This window comes from Mesoplodon mirus (assembly GCF_964341445.2).
Source record: "Mesoplodon mirus genome assembly, chromosome: 2".
Taxonomy (NCBI): domain Eukaryota; kingdom Metazoa; phylum Chordata; class Mammalia; order Artiodactyla; family Ziphiidae; genus Mesoplodon; species Mesoplodon mirus.
Genome location: NC_138977.1, coordinates 188,807,745 through 188,829,610, shown reverse-complemented (window position 1 = coordinate 188,829,610; position 21,866 = coordinate 188,807,745). Strand labels below are relative to the sequence as shown.

The 21,866-nt window shown below is 34.1% G+C and overlaps 1 protein-coding gene across 6 annotated transcripts in view; it reads right to left on the bottom strand.

Annotated features, from left to right (window-relative positions):
• Positions 1-21,866, bottom strand: part of PCDH15 (protocadherin related 15) — a gene marked incomplete at both ends in the record, with an annotated part of 722,972 nt that overhangs the window by 186,937 nt on the left and 514,169 nt on the right. For all 6 annotated transcript variants that reach the window (XM_082633167.1, XM_082633165.1, XM_082633166.1 and 3 more), the window contains 2 exons: positions 3,947-4,171; positions 6,981-7,286. In XM_082633167.1, coding sequence (XP_082489293.1) covers positions 3,947-4,171; positions 6,981-7,286 — 531 coding nt within the window. The remainder of the gene's footprint in view (positions 1-3,946; positions 4,172-6,980; positions 7,287-21,866) is intronic.

The window sequence follows — 21,866 nt, the reverse complement described above, 5'->3', positions numbered from 1 at the left end:
CCTTGATCCTTCCCTAGACTACTAGAGCACTGAAAATCATTGTCTCGGGAAAGAGAGACACAAATAGAAAAGCAGCTTACCCAAGAAAAGATTTTGATAGATCACATTGCTATTTCCAAAGAGAACTTAATGCTGAATAAAATTTTAAGTCTCTGAAATGACACATTTTTACAACTCCCTGAAACAGATAAAATTCTTAAGATAGAGAAACACAAAATGGAAGGAGTAGATACAGAATCATTGTGGACCCCAGAGAAAGAAGGAATCCAGACCCTAATAAAACACTCCAGATAGCTTTAGGGCATCTGAGAATGGAAAGGACTTGTGTTCCCCTTTCCAATGTATTGAGGTTGGCCAAAAAGTTCGTTCAGTTTTTTCCATAAGTTAGCTCTAGTAGCTAACTTTACTCGAAAAATTTTTTTAGAATGTATTGTGACAGCTGCCATATCAGCGTGCGTTTAAAAAAACACACATCAAAATTGGTGAATTTTTGTGTAGCCATTGTAATATTGAAGATGGAAGAAAAAAGCAACATTTTTGGCATGTTATGCTTTATTATTTCAAGAAAGGTAAAAATTCAACTGAAACACACACACAAAAAAAGATTTGTGCAGTGTATGGAGAAGGTTCTGTGACTGATCAAACATGTCAAAAGTGGTTTGTGAAGTTTCGTGCTGGAGATTTCTCACTGGACAATGCTCCACAGTCAGGTAGACCAGTTGAAGTGGATAGCAATCAAATTGAGACATTAATTGAAAACAATCAACGTTATACCATTCAGGAGGACAGCCGACATACTCAAAATATCCAAATCAAGTGCTGGAAACTCATTTACACCAGCTTGGTTATGTTGATCACTTTGATGTTTGGGTTCCACATAAGTTAAGAGAAAAAACCTTCTTGACCCTATTTCCGCATGGGATTCTCTTCCTTAAACGTAACAAAAATATGTTCTGTTTTTAAAACAAATTGTGATGGGCCATGAAAAGTCGTTACTGTACAATAATGTGGAATGGAAGAGATCATGGGGCAAGCGACATGAACCACCACCAACCACACCCAAGGCTCATTTTCATCCAAAGAAGGTGAGGTTGTGTATATGGTGGGATTGGAAGGGAGTCCTCTATTATGAGCTCCTTCTGGAAAACCAAACAATTAATTCCAACAAGTGCTGCTCCCAGTGAGACCAATTGAAAGCAACACTTGTTACCATGAGGTAATGCAAGACCACATGTTTCTTTGATGACCAGGCAAAAACTGTTACAGCTTGGCTGGGAAGTTCTGATTCATCCGTCCTATTCACCAGACGTTGCACCTTCAGATTTCCATTTATTTTGGTATTTACAAAATTCTCTTAATGGAAAAAATTTCAATTCCCTGGAAGACTGTAAAAGGCACCTGAAACAGTTCTTTGCTCATAAAGATAAAATGTTTTGTGAAGATGGAATTACGAAGTTGCCTGAAAAATGGCAGAAGGTAGTGGAGTAAAACGGTGAACACATTGTTCAATAAAGTTCTTGGTGAAAATGAAAAATGTGTCTTTTATTTTTCCTTAAAAACTGAAGGAACTTTTTGGCCAACCCAATAGTTTAGAGAAGACAGCAGGACTCCAGGGAAGAAGAGACATCATGTGTGTACCAGCAGATAAGCCTAATTCAAGTGTAAAGTAAAGGCAACGGAATAATCCCCACATCCCACCCTGACTGCAGGATTATCTTAACAACAACAGCAAAACACACAAGAAAATCCACACTCAAAGATCTTACAGCCAAGAGCATTAGAGCATTTACCTATATGATAAGTATAGTTATGCTAATCGTATATTGGTGAAATCTTTAACAGTCTTCTATGTTTTCATATCAATATTTTATTGTCTAAGAAAACCAATTACATACCTTACTTATTTATCAGTTAAACAATCAAACAAAAATGCAACAAAAGTGATGATTTTTTGTCCCATCATTTATACCTGGCAGTGCCCTTTAAGAATGAACACTGTACAAAAGCTGCCTATGACCTTCTGTGCCTTATAACCTGTGTACATACAGCCCTCTATGGAAAGCTGCTTTCAAGAACTGAAGTCATTCCCAGAACTTTCCATATGCTTTAGGTAGCCAACTAGAACCAGATGGTATAAAATCCTGAGTAATTTATCATAGGTGAATTCTGCTAAACAATTTACCTCAAACACATTACAGATTGTAATTCTACGCATCTCAAGCAGCAAACTTTAAATGAACATAGGTTCCTATGGTTTCCTGAATGATCTCCAGGATCAGACAACCTAACAGAACTGGTGAGTCAAATAACTTGATCCCATTCAGTTAGGATACATTTCTAGTGATGTAAGGTGACTGCAAGAAGTACAAATAGTCCCGCTGTATAGCAGACCAATGTGTGGTTGCCAAATTTGTATTGCAATTCTACCATCTATAACTAAATATTAATTCAAAATTTACACATACTTCCATGTTTTCTTCTGTCTAATTTCATAGATTTTATTTTTTTTAACATGGAAACTTGGTCTCAGTGGTTACCTGGCAAAATCTGAGTCATAATCATAAATCATATATTTTTTGTGAACATATATATTTGTGAATATAATATGAATTAAAATATCTATATTAAAGTGAACTTAAATTGCTTACCCAATTAATCTTATTCATGTATTTCATTCATGGACTTACTGAAACTTTCTATAAGCTTCCTTGTAAAGTCTTCATTTATCATATAGACCTTCTGTATCCTTGTCACTCTCCCTTTTTCCTTTTCCTTCTCTCCTCTCTCACTTTTTTGCTCTCACTCTGTGTGAATCTGTTTCTTTCTGACTAGCTCTGTCTTTTTAACCATTCAAACTCCAGTCGGGTACCAGAGAAAACATGTTAAGAGGGTAGTTTAAAATTTGTACTTTCTTCCCCTGACCAAAAATCATACAAAACATGTTTATGAAAGCACTTTTATTTTATGTCACCAAAGAAATAAAGGTCAGTTAAAGTCATTTTTTTAGTACTAAACACCTTTAATAAAGCAGCTCAAGGATCATTTGTATGTGTGTATTTGTAATTGAAGTATATTTTTCAACATCTGATACTCACACAACCTGTGTGAGAATCATCTGTGTACTTTTCTAATATACTGATGTCTCAGATGCTCCTGTGGGAAAGGTGTCCCTTCGGGAAGGAGCAGAGGGATCTGAATGTTTGGTATGCAGCTCAGATGACCTTTATATACACTAACGTGTGAGAACTGATGAATCTTTCCTCATGTCTTCTTTTAAATACACAGCTTAACAATCACAAGAAACCCTAAAGGTGGAAGATGACATGCTTTTCTAGGCAATCAATTGGTGCAGGATATTTTATTAAGCTAGAAGGCAAATCTAGAGAGGTTGAGAGAGTCCCCAAGGTCATAGAACTTGAAAATGGTTGAGCAAGAAATTAACCCACATTCCGTCTGATTCCAAAGCTTGTTTCATTCCAGAATCTTGGGTTCCAAACTAAACTAAACTAACTAGTTCTTGGGGGCTTAGAACTCTTAAACTTTCAGAATCCTTTTATGTTTTTTAATTTTAATTTTTTTAAGTTGAAGGATTTGGATGAAGTTATTACCCCCGGTGCTGTGGAATTTGGACTAAAGTGTAGTCTAGAGAAATTATGACTTCATTGAAGTCACAGAGCTAATGGGGACCCAGGGAGACACAGTGTTTGAACTCTTATTTAGTGATTCTTTCAAACTTATTTTTTATAAGTTAAATAATATAGTTATTTCTCAAGTCTTTGTAAATACTGTACATTCAAAATTTTATGTTCTGGCTCTGGTACCACATATAATTATGAATCCTGCCCCCCAATATTATACTATAGTGTGGATTTAAAAAAAAAACAAAAACAGAAACTACATGTAGAGAGTACAAAGTAGGCAACCAGAAGTCATCTATATTCCTTACCTTTACTATCACTGTGACAGTAGCAATACCAGGTGGCATTGTTCCATAAATATCAAAGGCCTCCACTAGAAAAGTGATACTTGCTTCCTGGTCTGGAAATGCCTCATAGTCCAAACTCCTTAAAAGGGAGAGTTCTCCTGTAAATGGATGTAGTGCAAAAAAGTGCTTCACTTCCGGACTTCTTATCCGATAAGATACATTAGCTCCGAGGTCAACATCTTTGGCCTATAACAAATTAAGAAGAAGAATGGTTATATCACTGCCACTGCCAAAATAAAGAAATGCAGGACTGATGGAAGTCATGTGTCAGTACCTAGAATAGCATGAAATGAATGATGATCAAAAGGCATGTTTCAGATAGAAACATTTTTTAAAGTAATTTACCAGATAGAGGGAGAGGGAGAGAAAGAAAGAGAACAAGTCAGAGACAGAGACCCATGAGGTTTTGTCATTGTTGATCTTGTTACTGTATCTATTTTATTTGAAAAAATCACTAATTAAAAGTATCATACCACAGTAAACAAATAAATATTGTCATAAATGATTGCTTATTTCCTGATGATTGTATAACCATGAAAAATAATACCTTAAATAAAAATAAGTATTTGTGTGTGCTTTCCAAATACCTAACAGGTTATTAAAGGGCTATATGAAAACGTAAATATGTCTTCTCACAAAGATCCTATAATACACTTCTAGAAATCACTCTATTATACCTCCCTTCTTTTAACTAACACTTATTGAGTGTGCACAAGGTGCTATAGAAATGCACAAGATGAATAAAAACAAGATACCTATCCTCCAGATTACTGTCTCAAAGAAGAAATAAGACAGAAATACCAAAATAAAAGGGATATATGGATGGACCTAGAGATTGTCATACTGAATAAAGTAAATCAGAGAGAGAAAGACAAGTATCATATGATATCACTTATATGTGGAATCTAAAAAAATGGTACAGATGAACTTATTTACAAAACAGAAATAGAGTCACAGATGTAGAAAACAAACTTATGGTTACCAGGGGGAAAGGTTCGGGAGGGATAGATTGGGAGATTGGGATTGACATGTACACACTACTATATATAAAATAGATAACTAATAAGGACCTACTGTACAGCACAGGTCTCTACTCAATATTCTGTAATGACCTATATGGGAAAAGAATCTAAAAAAGAGTGGATATATGTATATGTATAACTGATTCTCTTTGCTGTACAGCAGAATCTAACAGAACATTGTAAATCAACTATATTCCAATATTTTTTTTTAAATTCTCATTTCCAAAAATAAAGTTTCCCAATCATTAAAGCAAAACAAAAAACAGCTGAAAAAGCAGGTTTCAATGGGAAGTCTTATAGATGACTCTTTCATTCAGTAGTAGAGACTGGCAAAGGCAACTCTGGTAGAGGAAACGGAATGGAGCAAGGACAGAGTGGGGAAGGTCAGGGTTTGTTAAAAAATGCATGCAGTAAAGCAAACATCTTTGTGAATGTCAGTCTTGGCCCCCTCCAAACAGTTATCAACATCACAATGGGAAAGATAATGTTAAAGCACAGATTTTATGATGTCACCTTCCTGCCTAAAAATTCTTCTTGTTTTCCATTTCATTTTGGATCAACTCCAATCTCCTTAACATGGTGAGAAGGACACATATCTTTTCCAGCCCTTTAGCTCCTCACTCTTCTCTCCTCCAGGATTTTGAGCAGGTTCTTCCGCTGCCTTGAATATTCTTTCTTCCCCTTGAATGACTCTTATTTGCCCCACAGTTCACAATTTAGAAATAAACTTTTTCCAGGACACATTCTCTTTGTTCTCAAGATTAGGTTAAAGAGCTCCACCTGTGATCTCCCAGGTTCCTTGCATTGAGGACCTCTATATTAATTACCAGTTACTTGTCTGTTTGCTACACCAGACTGAAAATTCAATGAAGGCAGGAAATCTGTCTTGTTCATGTTTGAATCCCCAGAGTCTAGCAGAGGACTTGGCATGCAGTAAGCACTGAAAATATGCTTGTTGAATAAAGGAATGAGTGCATGAATAGATGAATAGAAGAATAAATGGAGAAATAATGGCTCTCTCCTTGGTCAGCATCTGCCTTTTTTAGATGTATTAATGTTTGCTGACTAGTAAACACATATTGAGTTGAATTATGGAAGAAACACAAGTTCTTGAAATGCATGCTAACAAAATTCAAGTTGTAGACTGCAGGTTGAGAAAGGACTATATTTTTTTCTTTCAAAATACACTTCATAGACCACCTATGTCAGAATTAAAGAGGTTGTGCTTAAAATGCAGATCTCTAGGCCAATGTAACGTACTGAATCAGAATGTCCAGAGTTTCTGGTAATAATTTATTTGAGGATTGAAAAAAAGAGGCTTAGCTATGAAGACACTAATAAAAAGGAGAGTTAGACTTCTGGAAGGATGCCAGTTGTGTACGGAAAGTGAAAAAGATATTCCAAAATAATAGGTACAGCAATATCCTATTTCTGTAAAATATGAGGCAATTCTATACATGTATATATGCGTATGAATGTATATATATATGTACACACTTGCATACATGTATATTTATATATATATGTAAATAGTTATTCGATATTTGTGTGAGCACAAACATAAATGTAACAGAATACACATAAAATTTAATACCGAGTAACTCTGGAGGTACAAGGTGAGAGACTATTAAGTTTTTTTTTAAATAGTCTCGTATTGTCAATTGTTGCAATAAACATTTAGCATTACTTTTGTAAATTAAAAAGAAATCTGTTAAGAAGTGTTATTCAATTTCTCACAAAGGCAACTTTTCTCCCTTTAAATATTGGTATATCTCTAAAATAGGGTTGTTAGATAAAACACAATATGTAATATTTGAGAGATGCTTATATTCAAATTTACTTGCTTATCTGAAATTGAAATTTAACTGCATATGCTTTTTGCTTTTTTTAATTTAAATTTACTAAGTCTGGCAGCCCTACATGAATGTCAAATCTTATACAGAATTCACGAAATAACTGCTTCTTCCACACACCTCTATTTGAAGGAAAGTGGTCCCGGCTGGCAGATTCTCTTCAACAACGACAGTATATGTTGAATTGGTGAACACAGGACTATTATCATCAATATCCAAAACCTTGATGGCCAGTGTTAGAGTTGAATGACGAGGGTGTACTGCTCCGTCAGTTGCCACAACAACAAGTTCATAGTAGTCCCTGACTTCTCTGTTAAGCTTCACTGCTGTGTAAATGCTCCCATTGGATGTGATACGAAAAAGATTATTGAAGTTACCCAAACTGTAGTATACTTGGCCATTTATTCCAGCATCAGGGTCTGTTGCCTAAATAAAATTAAAAACAAAGGAATTCACATAGTACTCTTTGTTATGATTTTTTCACATTACATTTTGTTATGTTGCCCTGCCAGAAGGGGATAGTTAAAGAATTATGGCATATTTCTAACCAAATATTTTTTCTCTAGGGAGAAAATTTAAAAGATAATGACAATGTAGTACAAAATTCTAGAACATGAAAAGAAATATACTATAGTTTAATTGATATTCTTCATTCAAAATGAACATAACATAATTTGATATCAGTAGAAATAACAATATTATATTATGACAGAAAATTCACATTTCAAAAATACTGAATTTTTCCTGTATTATCATTTCTTTAATAGATTTTGAATTCTAAAATAAAAAAAAAACACATTTAGTTTTTAATTAAACATAACTGACTGACAACTTAAGATTTTACAGCTTTTTAAATTCAAGCACTATATGTGTATATATATATATATATATATATATATGTATAAGTACCATATATATATAACTGCATTTAATCTGCCTGATGTTCTTATGAATAGATATCATTGGTCCCATTCTACAAATAAGAAAGCTGTGGCTTATGTACTTTAATTATCTTGCTTACGGTTACACAAAAAATAAATACCTCAGTACCCCAGTTCTTAGTATAATGTCTTGCATATAAAACTACTTAATAAATATTTGTGGAATTAATGAATGTTAGAATAAATTAATGCAAGGAACTGAGATTTAAAACTAAATATGTTCCAAAACCCAAATAGAAGTGAAAGTATAGTAACTGTAAAGCAACTGCAAAGGGCTCTTCTTTAATATTAGAATACAATCTCCAAATGATAACAGAATTGTTGATGCTATAATAAACCTATTGTAACTGAAAATTTTATCTAATATTAAATCACTTTGCATCAAATAAAATGGGTAAATTTTGAGTGACTATTCTTCTGATGGAGTGTTATGAGAATTAGAGCATTATGAGAATTAAAATAATCTAAAAATCAATTAATTGGAATATAAATTATGACAATACATTATCAAATACAGTGCATTTTGTGCTAAACAGTTCTATGTTATTGTTTCTCAAAGAAATTGGAACGAATCTTAGCATCTATAAAATGTTACATAATTATGCCACAAAGTTCACTAGGGAAAGGAAGGAAAACAAGACATTTGGCTGCATTATGAGCCAGGGACACAATAATCACTTTATCCACAAAGCCTGGGATGCAATATGATGTATTTTGAACAGCACACGAGCAGATGTATATCCACCTTTACAAACACTGGGGAAGTATGTGGGGTGGGTTTGCTGAACACTTGTGCCTTGTTTGAAACGATAAAGCCCAAGATGTCCATAACTGCACTCCTTCTGACTGTCATAATGCCAGACATTCCAGCAGGATTTGTCCCTTTTATTCATCAAAACACAAATTCCCCTGGGAGGGCATTACCTCTGGAGTTTTAAGCCTGAGAAAAGATAGAAGAGTAATTGCAGGAATGTCTGAAGAGGACAAAAATACTATAAAATAGTTGAAGAGTTTCCATAGACATATTTTCTTCTACTTTTACATTTTTCCTAGAATTTGTCTTACAGATTATTGACATATTAGTCAAGCTGGTCATCTTAGTGGAAAAAACAAACAACAATACTGCCACATCCCTTACAAAAAAACCCAACCAATCAAACAAAAAATGTTATCTTTTGTCTTAGATCACTGCTCAAGTAAATAGAAAAATACAATCCAATAATGTAAGTAGGTTTTATTTCATTAAACCAACACTCTTAAAAGTTTCAGGGACTTTTTCTGTCTGTGGGTATTTTTATGTAATCCATAATTTAAATGATTCTTGCTCAAGATATATTCTTACTTATCCCCATATTGGAAGATTTATTATGATAGAATGATTTAATTTGATTAATATGGCTGTATATGTATATGTGTGGGGTGGAGGGGGATGTTAGGTATGTATTGTACTATGTATGTCCAGCTACTTAACTAATATCTCTACTAGGACACCTTATGCATATTATATGAGTTTTCTATTGTTGCCATAACAAATTACCACAAATTTAGTTGTTTACACATTGCGAGTTTATTATTTTATAGTTATATAAATCAGAAGTTCAACATGGGTCTCACCTGGCTAAAACCAAGGTATGCATAGGTCTGTATACCTTTCTGGAGGCTGTAGGAAAAGATCTATTTCTTTGCTCATTCCAGTTATTGACAGAATACAGTTCCTTGAAGTTGTAGGATTGAGATCCCCACTCCCTTTTTACTTGTCATGTAAGGACAATTCCTAGCTTCTAAAGGCCACCCACATACCTTTTCTCTTGGCTCATAGCACAATTCTTCCATCTTCAAAGCTAGCAATGGTGGGTCAAGTCCCTCTCACATTTTTTGAATCTCTCCTTCTTCTATCTCATCTCTCTGATCCACTCTTCTATCATCATCTTCCACTATTAAGGGCTTAGATGGCTACAATGCACCCACCTGGACAATCCAGGGTAATCCTCCCATCTCAAGGTTTTTAACCTTATCACATTTACAAAGTTAATTTCATTATGTAAGGTAACATATTCACACATGGGATGTATTTGGGGGATCATAATTCTGTCTACCATAGAATGAGAAGCTTAACATGTTTCTAATTGAACTTTTGATTATTTCTATGTCCAAATCTTTGTCATCTCCAATTCCCCTATTTCACTAAATGGTCCTTCCATTGACCAACAGATCACATAAGAAATAAAGAAGATGTTCCTGAGATCTACTTCTTCTACCTTCTCAATTATTTATTTATTCAATAATTTCAGAAAAGCTTATTTTAAAGCTTTTCTGAAATTCAGTAATTTCAGAAAAGCTTATTTATTCAATAATTTCAGAAAACCTTATTCTCAATTATTTATTTATTAAATAATTTCAGAAAAGCTTATTTAATACTATGTATGAGGCTCAGTTCCAAGCTGTGAGATACATTGGTATATTAGGTAACAAGGTCCAAGATATGGCATTTACAGAAAAATCCCTATTCCATTTATAATACATTGTTACCAATGTATGCAATATCTCAATCCTAACGACCTTGGCCGAAGCCACCATCAACTGTGGCTTAGATTGCTAGATTATGTCTTTATTTTCTTTTCAGTTATTTCCTTTCAGAGAGATCTTTTATAATAGATAAATGACATCATTCCTCTTAATATCCTTCAGTGATTTCCACTGCCTTCAGCACCATTCAAATGTCGACCATAACCAAGAGTTCTCCTACTAAATGTTACTTTCCCTGTGTTCTGGAATAATGCAAATCTCTCCAACCTCCAAATTTCTCCAAAGCCTCTGCCTAGAGGGCTTCCGCTATTATTCACTAGGCTAATACCCATTCATCTTTCAAATGTCCATTTAAACATCACTTCCTCAAAGCAGTCTTCTTTGACTCCTGAAATGTAAATGAGACCCTCCTGTTATACATGGCAAGAACTCCATATACGTATAATTTATATCACTTTTACTAGATTTAAATTATAGATTTATTAATGTGATTATTTGTTTAACACTTGTCTCCCTTCTTACAAGTGGGAAGACTGTGATCATCTTGGCGGAACTACTGAATCCAGGTCTATACCTAAAAATATCATTTTTATAAAGTACGAACTAGTATTTTGTTATGACCTAGATAAGAGTATGATAATAAGTAAATATCTTTGTATTTTTAATGTTTTGTAGAGTGACAAACAGGGACTATGTAGGTTAAGATGACAAATGACCTTGATATATAAAAAGAAATTGCTACCTTATAGAAATGCTGTTTAGTTTCAGTGTTTCCACTATATATAGTTTTTGATATCATTAACTTTGGTATGTCACTTGTTCCCTCTAGGTCTCAGATATCTCAACTATAAAATAAAAGATGTGAAGTGGAATAGCAGTTTTGAATCTCTTTTCCTACCATTATATATGTCGGAGATGAAATTCACAAACATGGCACAGATCAATTATAACATGAATAAGAAGATAGCTGTTGCATAATTCTCTGCAATCTAGTTGCAAAGCCATTATTCTGTTCCACTGAATAAAATATATAAAAATTTAAGTAAATCAGCATTGTTATAGATGATATAAGCAATAACTAGTATTAGAACAATGTAAATGTAGTACCTACATTGGTAACAAATGACTTGGCAAAGACCTCACATTTGATCAGAACAACCCATGTTTGCAAACTACTGGGCTAGAGGATTGTTAAAGGAAACTTGCTCTAACAGGACATAAGATATAAAAACAAACTTAATTTCAGAATGAACCACTTACAGTGCATCATGTTGGTATTTCCCAAATTGCTGCATTAATCATGTTTGCCTTTGTGAACTTCCCAATACACAGTAGCTCAGAGAAGTGTTGCATTAAAAGATCTTCTTTCACTGAGGATTGCTGAATAGGAACTTCCCCTCTCCAGGCTTCAACTTGCCAAGAGGAAGGACATTTTAGCAAGAAAACTGCTCTCTCTGCTCCCTCCCTCACTCACGAGTGGTGAATTTGATGGAAAGAATTGGGTAGACACACTGCCTCCTTTAACATCTGATGTTTATAAGGATGTCATATGATTTGCTGGTTTTGCTATATGAGCTCTTTCCCTATGAATAAGACCTACAGTTTCAGTTCTGCCTGAGGCTGTGTAGGTAAGTTTAATCATGGGGTAGCTTTTACCAACCCATTTGGCTCTCATCACTAAACCTCCTTCCTTTCAATATCAGTTTCACCTATTTGCCAGAATTTCATGTCTCTCACTGAATTGGTCTGAACCTGGGCAAGGTATAGGATGTTAGTTACTGATAGTCCCAAACCCCAGGGGTGTTTATACCACAGTTTCCAAACAAATTTAGTCATAGACTCTTTTTCATTGTTGTTTGTTTAGCAAAATATTTACTAATATCTTGAGGGACATACAGTTTTTTAAATACTGTTATAATTCAATGAGCAACACTGGGAATAAGGCCTTCTTTTAATAATCTGTCCATGATATTTTCACACAATATTTCCACTTGATACTTTTTGTTCCCCATGACCCATCACTTGAAACTAACTACCTTAAGTTAACAGAATCAATGGTGCCTACTCTCAAACATATTAGGGTCCTTAACAAAGTCTACAGTAAAATAATAAATGGCAGAGAACAGATTATCAGAAAAATATATGCTTTCAAAAGGTCCAATGAGAAATTATTTTTAACAATGGCCTAAATTGATGGAAAAGGCCATGGAGGGAGAAGTAAACACTGAATTTTAGTCATGGTTTTGATAAACTAACTTTAGGTGCTACATTTCATGGAATGTTAGTTAACGTCTCTTATGATGCCAGGAAAAAGTAAGGGGAGATGGAGAGAGAAGGGGAGGTTTCTGTTCAAATAAATAAATTTGGGAAATTGGGATTAAAGAAAACTTTAAATTTTTCATTACTTCAGAACTTTGCAAGTGCCATTAATATTTTAATAAGCAAGGCAAAGTTCTCAAGGGGAGTAATGTATGCACCAGATTTAAAAACCCTGAGTAATAGAAATCCTTTCAACTGAACTATAGACAGAAGTCCAAACTCCTATGCATGAATTAATTCCAACCTACATTTTCAGCATCCTCTTACTATTCACTGTCCTGTATAAACACTCTGCTCAAGTCTAATCAATTTTCTACATTTTCTTAGGACTCAGCATACACTTTTTGATATTTTCTTCAAGCCTTGCATTGAAGATTCCTTATTGACCTCTGAAATTCCAATCCTTCATCCAGTCTTCAAATCCCAACCCCAATTCAATCTCTCCTAGGAAAATGTCTAGCATTTAGAGATAGATCATTTTATAAATTAGAATTTTAACAAATGCTTTGTAACATTACTTTTTTTTTTTTTTGGCTGCACCACACGGCATGTGGGATCTTCCCTGCCCAGGGATCCTGTGCCCCCTACACTGGAAGCAGGAGTCTTAACCACTGGACCACCAGGGAAGCCCACATTACTTTTTACTTACACCTTCTCCCCACAGCTATAAGTCCTTTGTGAATAGAAGCATATCTGATAACTCTTCATTTACTGAATTTTTCAAATATACAGCAATCTTTATCTTACAGTGGGATAATTTGTTGAAAGAAAAAATCCAAACACATATTCAACAAGGGGACTAAAATAAATATTAGATGGGACATTTTTATTAATAGTGTTTTGTAATTTTAAGTCAGCTTAAGTATAAAGTGTAAATAATATATTCAAAGTCAAGTACACACACACACACACACACACGTTTTGACATGATTAACTACAACTTAATTCACTGACTGTCTAGCTTCCATGAAAGGAGGTATATTTGATGCTCATGGAATAAAAGACTAACATCTTATAAGAAAGTGCTCTAAAAAATTTAAGGTAACTCAGACACACATCTAATAGAGACAAAGGAACTAGAATGTTTGTAAAATACAGGATTATTTGCTTCTTTTTCTGTGTCCTAATTAATTGAGGAACATAAATAATGTCATGTAAGTTAAGTGATATGGGCTGGCTAAACAAGGTAGTTTCATTTACTTAGTATTATAGATGAGTATGTACATGTTAGAAAAGATAACCAAACATAAAATCCCTTATTATCAGCAATACTGTCAAGAAGTTTGCACTGATGTTTAATATCTAACCAAGGAGCTCAGCGTGTGATGCTGTAATGAAAACATTTATCTTCCTAGAAATCAATTAAAAGTTAATTAAAATTGTTAATAAGAAAAATCACACATCTCTTCTCCCCTTGTACTACATCAAAGCAAAAAACAGTAATAGCTGCAACTTTATAATCATCTGTCCATGGTTAACACATTTTGTAATATACACCTTACCAGGGGGCCTGACTTGTGGCTACTTATTTGTGAATGAGTATTGTTGGGAAATTGGCTAATAGTCTGTAGTCAAATAAAGACCTCACTGGACAAAACTTTGAATATTTTCTAGAAAAACTTCTGGAAAATCTTAATCACTAAAATCAAAGTTAGAATACATTACAGACAACCAAATAGTTATTACTTAATAAAGACAACAGATCATGTATAAGGGCATTTATTGACTATTCCTTGAGCACCATTTTATAGCATATCACTTGAAAAGGAAGCAGGGAAAAATATTTCTTACACATTATATTTACCCCTTTTGTTCCCTCATTAATTTTTAGAGTGGTCTATTATACATGCTTTCCCATCAATAAATGCGGAGGCCCATTACTGGGATACCTATATTGGGAGTTACAAATTCTATAGAGATTTAAAAGTATGTCTTTATGGGTGGAATATACTGGGATAAGACCTCAAAGGAGAGTCTGATGTCCGCACCCCTTCCATTGAGAAGACTCTTGGTAGATTACTTATTATTTTTTTCAATGATTAATTCTAATTAAAATATATTTTATACTTATATCCATTCAGATTATTTAAATATAAAACAATTTCTGTTTATTCTCACAAAAATCAGTTCTATGCAAAGAACTTTGAGGACAAACAGAAAGTATAGCTATTAGAAAGGTGTGAACTACCATGTAGCACCTAATTAGCCCAGTGTGAAGCTGAAAGGGAGCTTAGCTCCCTTAGTTTTTGCTTTTCCTTCACAGCAATTTTTGAGGCTGTGCACTCCTTTCTCACCTTGAAGCAGGAACCTTAAAATGTGTTGAGCAGGGAGGTCAGAAGGAGAAGTTGGGAAGTGCATCCCTAATGACATTACTAGTAGAGTACATTTTAAAAATTACCTGCCAACTTCAAAAAGGCATAAAATAGTTGTCATCTTTATTTCTTTAAAGAAGCTGAGCTATTTCAAGGGCTGTGATTATGTGTTAAAAGGGAGAAGCAATTTAGTGACTCATGATGCTGGTAAATGTTTCCTCTCTCCACACCTATTCATTATTGAACAATGGCAAACAGACTTACTGGCTAGAAGGTAACAAGTACACTTGAGTTCAAATCACTAAAAACATAATGAGAGTAAATAGGTTTTTTAATCAAATATTGGAACTCTCAAATATTTAATCCCTAGGAATCTAGAAAACTCATATATAAATTAGAGATTCCTTAAGGGCTTAAGCTCTAGGTTAAAAGACCAGCTCTTTCCCATACTAACTCTATGGCCTTGGGTGAGTCAGTCACTCTAAGCGTCCATCCTTCATTTGTAAAATGATGATGATAGTAAGTATTTATCTCACTACCTACTATGAGGATTGAACACACTTAGCAGCATGCTTAGAGCATATTAAGTAATCAATTAAAAATTAGGTAAGTTTATTGCTATTGAGGTTTTCAACATCTACTTAGAAACTATTAAAAAAAGCTCAATTCTGTCCTAAAGTTCTTAAAAATATTTTTGGAAGAATAAATCAGTCTATTTTTATTTGGTTTATTTATACACTTCATTTTCCTTAGGATCACATTTAACCTGGTATAGTGAGTCCATTAGGTTCCATTAACTTTGTTTTTATCAAGATGTTCTGAGAATTTGGGTGTCTATATTAATTAAAGAATTCATATGTGAAAGATAATAAAACCTGTTCATATGTGGTTTTAGTGTAACAAATAAAAATATAAGGAAAACTTGTATGACCAGATGATATGTAACAAAAAGGAAAGAGCACTTTAGTTATTACAAGAAACAATAATGAAGATTTAAGGTCTTTAAGGCATGCATTCAGGTAGTATTAGACACATTATAGAGAAATTTCTATGAAAAAGTATGTCTGATGATTTTATGGACATTGTCACATTTTGAGAAATGTTCCTTATGTCTGGCCTGAGAAAAATGTTGAATTTTTAAAAATCAAAAATGTATTCCATTTGAAAGTAGAAGAAAAGGTAACTTCCAGTTACATTTTAAAGTAATTTTATCATGGGTTGGGAAACAAATGTGTGACAACAGATGATTAGTCATGACCTGATCATAAATCGTGAGGCCCTTAAAATCATTATAGTGAGAGCTAAAAGGGGTATAAGAGCTATTTTACACTAAACATTTCTTTACTTGTCATAACTACTGCAGGCCATCCTTCCAAATCTGAAAAGATAACTTCTACCCAGAGAACTCAGTAAACAGTATTACCCCACAGAAAAGGTTTGACAGCTGCCCATATTTTTCTCCAAAGCTATGTCTTTTTTTAGTGTTCTTAAATTCCTTCTATTCTACCATGGAGCAAACCTCTATTAAACTGTCTTTAAGGGCTTGGATGTTTCTCTAGGATGCTTTCCCCAAGTCAAGACAGCTGTCCTTCCACTGAGACTCCCTGTCATTTTGTTTTTATTTAGCTCTATAACATAACGTAGTTGCCTGCTTACCTGCTTGGCTCCTATACTATCCTTCCTGCAAACTGAGGACAAAAAAAAAAAAAAAAATGCATTGCTCATAGCTGAATTTCTAATACCTTTCCTTCATTAATGTTCAGTGAATATTTGCCAAATCAATGTTGCATTAAGGACTGCCTTTTATGAAGCAGTAGGTGCCTTAAATGAAAGTTTGCTTGAATTGACGAATAGTCAAAGCAATTCCTTCTAGTTACACAATAAACTACATTTTATTCTAACATTCAAGGCTCTACATGATCTTTTTCGAACCTACCCTTATGCACTTATATCTCATAACTAACTCTTTGACATAACTCTATGTTTTAGTCAAAAGAGTTTATTTATTATATCAGTCAGCTTTCAAACAACTCTAAAATCACAGTGGTTTGCTGTCACTGATGTTTATTTCTCTCCCGTGCAGTAACCCATTGTGGATTCCCTGCAGCTCTACCCTGTATTGTCTTTAGTCCAGGAAGGAGTCTGAAGGGACAGGCTCTATTGGGACATGCCATTCATGTGACCAAGGGAAAAAAAGAGACGAGATTACCAAGCTAGAGTTCTTAAAGCTTCTGCTAGGAAGTGGAACATATCACCTACAAATCTTACAGTACCATAGCTGATGTCATAATTCTTCAAAACTTATCTCCAGTTTCACTCATCTTCTTTCTGGGAAACCTCTTCTTTCCATCCAGCCTTCTGATCCTTCTTGCACTTGGCACAAACCACTTTCTGTATTTTTATGTTGTGCAATTAAATATTAGGCCTAAAAGTCAGAGCTCATCCATACATTACATAATGGGAGAAACCATCAGGGAAAAAGTCTGTGAAATGTTTGGCAACAGAAGGTACAACGTATGAGAAGTGCGAAGATGGTACAAAGATGGAAATAAGGAAGGGAAGTAAAAGCCATAGACAGCAAGCAAATGGAAATAAAGTACCTTCCTTGATCTGGGTTATATTTAAAGAAATAAAATAAGTGTCAAATTAAGCAAGCCAGTTTAGGCGGTTACAACATAGCCTATAGTTCTCTTAATGACAGAATATAAATTAACTCCAAGTGATTGAAAAAGTAAGCATTAGGAAGAAGGCATGCAGCCCTGTACTAAAATTTTTTACATACTCATTCATCATATAATGGTAAACACTCAGAAATTAGGACCTTGATGTTTTAGGAATAGTGTTGTCAGGTTCATATTTGCACAACAAACAAAATGTTTCATGTTCATTTATGTCTTTATATAATTTTATAGTGAGGTTGTCTTTTCCTTTTCTCTAATATTCCCTATAGTATTCAATACCAGAAGGGCATGAGAAAATATGGGACAACTCATTCCATGATTTTCATTTTTTCTCCTATTGTTTTACATTTGATATATTTGCACTGTGGGTTTGGCGTGTATAGTATCATTTTGTTGATGGTGCAAGGTCATAAAATAAAATTATATTTTATTTTTACTCCCTTCTTCCTACTTTACTTCTCCAACATCTTCAGTCCCATCTCTTTTCTATGGACAAACATGTTCTAGGCCTTAAATCTAAGTGCATTTTGCCAAACTAACCATGCTGTCTCATGCCTGCTTTGTTCTAGCTTGAAGTCCTCCCCCTACTTGACAAACTGATTATTCTTCAGCCCATATGTCACTTCTCTCAGAAACACCTAAGTTAAAAGTCTTGTCTCTATGTTCCTTAAGCTCAGTGTACACTTCTTTACCAAAGGCCTTATTACTTTTTTTTATAGCCCCCACAAAATTAAGAGTTTCTTAAGAGCAGGCTGGCTTGTTCATATCTGAACCATGCCTGTTCTTCACATTGACAGGCAGCAGATAAAAGTTTTCTGCAAACATTTCATCTGAAGCTATTTCCATGATGCAGTTACATATCCTTCCTACCCCAAATACCCAATCACATGAAGAAAATAAAATATCATTTAGTATGTATAATTCTTTTTAAAAAGCTAATATTTTTTCCTTTTATTAGATGAGATGTAATACATGTTTTCCATTTTAGAGGAGAATTAAGTGAGCAATCCTATCAATAATTGTTTATTCCTGAATTTTGTCCTTATGCTATTGTTTTACTGCTTTCTTTTATTTCATTTTAAGTCAGCTAAAATCCTATAAGAAAATCAATTTGTAGTTCAGTTTGAAAATAAATGTTGTAAGTATATCTTCAATTTTTTTGTGAAATTAAATACAGTAGTTTTATTTTTCAATACTCTATCCCAGGGTTGCTCCAATTTCTTTCATTATACCTCCCTTCAATAGGCTTTCTAGATATTTTTTCTTCCTAATTGCACCTCTATGAAATTTTATTACCACAGATTTGTTGCATATCTGTTTATGTATATGTTTGTGTTTTATATATATAAAGAGTATATTTTTTTTGCCTTTCAAAAACTGACTTTTTCCATTTTGGGTGATATGTCCCTGTTAAGAATGAATGCTCTAGTCAAAAGAAAACCTTCTGTAACTTCCTAATATATGATAAATAAACATTTTAATGTAAGCATTTTTCCTTCAACACTGATTACAATAGCATCACTTTCAAAATAAATGCCCAAACTATTATGTTAGGTAACTATTTCAGGGCACCTCTGGAGCTGCCGTCAACAGTCATAGATTTTTTTGTTGTTGTTGTTGCGGTACACGGGCCTCTCACTGTTGTGGCCTCTCCCGTTGCAGAGCACAGGCTCCGGACGCGCAGGCTCAGCCACCATGGCTCACGGGCCCAGCCGCTCCGCGGCATGTGGGATCTTCCCGGACCGGGGCACAAACCCGTGTCCCCTGCATCGGCAGGCGGACCCTCAACCACTGCGCCACCAGGGAAGCCCCAGTCATCAGTTTTTAAGTATGAAGTAAGAGAAAACTACCATCATGATAGATGACATTTTATGTAATAATCTGCTTGGCTCAGGCGTTTCTTTTATATTTGTGCTTACCTTATCTGTTAAGTTCTGACACTAAGTACTGGTTTCTGTTTTTTTGTATGTTAAACAGTTTCCTCTATGCTTATTAAAGATGTAATATTTGTTTATCTGATGTCTTTATGATCCTCTCTGCTAATCTAAAGTTTTAATTTTATTTTTATCCAGTATTTTTTGTATTAAATATAAACATTCCCATATATTTCCCTAAAGAGACAAGAATGATCTATGCCCTAAGTATTGTCCTTCTATCTATCACAGAACTTTTGCTATTATAGCTCTCACAAATGATTTGCTTGTATCAGTGGCAGAAGAAAATCATAACTGGAAAGTAGAAAAAAATGTGACAGCCAGGTTGGATTCTCTAAGAAATTCTCCATAACTGCATTTTCTGCAGAATATCCAAATATTAGATTATCGGATACATACCTAAGACAAAAGAAATGAAAAGGCCTTTGGCCAATATGATATCCATTTAAGGAGAGAAAAGTATCTCCTATGAATAATGCTTTTTGCTTGATATAAGCACACACTGTTTCCCAAATGACAACCATAAAATTAAAAGGACTTTCTCCATTTTATACATATCGTCACAATCTTATCATAGTCATCTACCCTGATATATTCACTGGGGTAGAGCAGGATACAGATTCTGAACTCTCGGTTTTATTTTATCATCGATCATCCCTGGAGGTAAGCTTAAAATTTTGCAATTTTTAGTTATATTCCATTTCCCCAATCTGGGATGTCACCAAATTGGTTGACTTGGAAATGTATGCTTTATATTCATTCCTGTGCCAACAATGCACTGAAGTAACAGAAGATTACATTTTCTATGGTTTTGTCTAATATATTCATTTAAATTAGTGGAATGGAATTAATTGGAAGGAATAACTTATCTTTTCATATTTACTCCCTAGGTCTGCATTCATGGGCAGGGGAAAAGAGCCAAGATGCACAAAATGTAGAACTGCCTTTTGAATCAGAAAATTTGAATTCTGCTTGCTATTCCTTTTCTAGTTGCTTTCCTTCCAATATACTTTCAGAGCACATCTCTATGTGCCACTGACTGTGTAAACAGTTGGTAACTATTTTAGAATGATCATTATGCGGCAGGCATTCTGCAAGGTGCTGTTTGTTTCCTTAAATTCTGGTGTAAAATGCTACTGCTACTCACCTTAATATTACAAATATGCATAGATTTTTTAAGTTATAGATTTATAAAAGACCCAGATATCTTATCAACATTCTTAAGCTTTTCTGATTAAATGAGAGAAAATAAGCCCAATTGGAGATTTAAAAAAAAAAAAAACAGTGGGGGAAAAAACTTCTTTTGAACATACATTCTTTTATTGTTAGCACATTCTCAATAATAAGAAGGTTTTCATATCAATTGGTCTAGCAGAAATTTTCCCTCAGAATAATGGTTTTTATTCTATTGAATTATGTTGATGGTTAGAAGTGGTCTAGTCAATATAATTAAGTCAATAAAAGAAGTGGAGACTGGCATAAAAAATAGATAAAAATCATAAGTTAAAATGAAACGTATTATTCTGAGAAATCAAAACTCTATAATCTATCAAGAATCTTTGCAGATGATAAAGAAGAAAGCTATTGACTTATTTCAAACTTAAAGTCTAAAGACTTTAAGTGGAGACTGAAGCTACCATCCAGCATGACAGGTGTGAACGACTTTGATTTTGTTTGCCCAAAGGAAGCATTACTCTTGCTACTTTCATAAAGACTGATCGCTCTTGACAGAAATCTGTCTGTGAAGACTTGGATGAGTATGATACCGAGGAATCATAAAACCATTAGAGAAGACTGTAGGCTCAGAGGAGCTCCTCATAAAAATGTTGAGATAGAAAGAATAAGACAGTGAAAAAGAGACTGTATTTGCTATATATCCACATTGTGAATTATGATACCCATAGGGAATATTTCCAGTCCTGGTTTTCAGAATCCCAATGAACTAATCTTTCTGAGATATCATAAACTAAGGAATGAGAAAACAAGCCAAAGAAATATTGCCTGCTTTTATTTATTTATTTTGAAGACTGAATCCAGCTTTTTAAAAAATGAACCTCCTATCTTTGATTCTTGTATGACTTGAGGGAAAATACTGTGATATATAAGGGTCTTTGTTTGCACCTTGGATTCCCTATGAAGCAGACAATGAGACAGCAATTAGTTGCAAGTGTACCTTTTGGATCCATGCATGTGGAAAGCAGACAAAAGAAGCAGGACTGTATTAAGAGAAAAATCTAACTAGCCAGGGCCAACAACAGTCTTGGCCAATTCTGGAAGAAGCTGTGGAATTAGA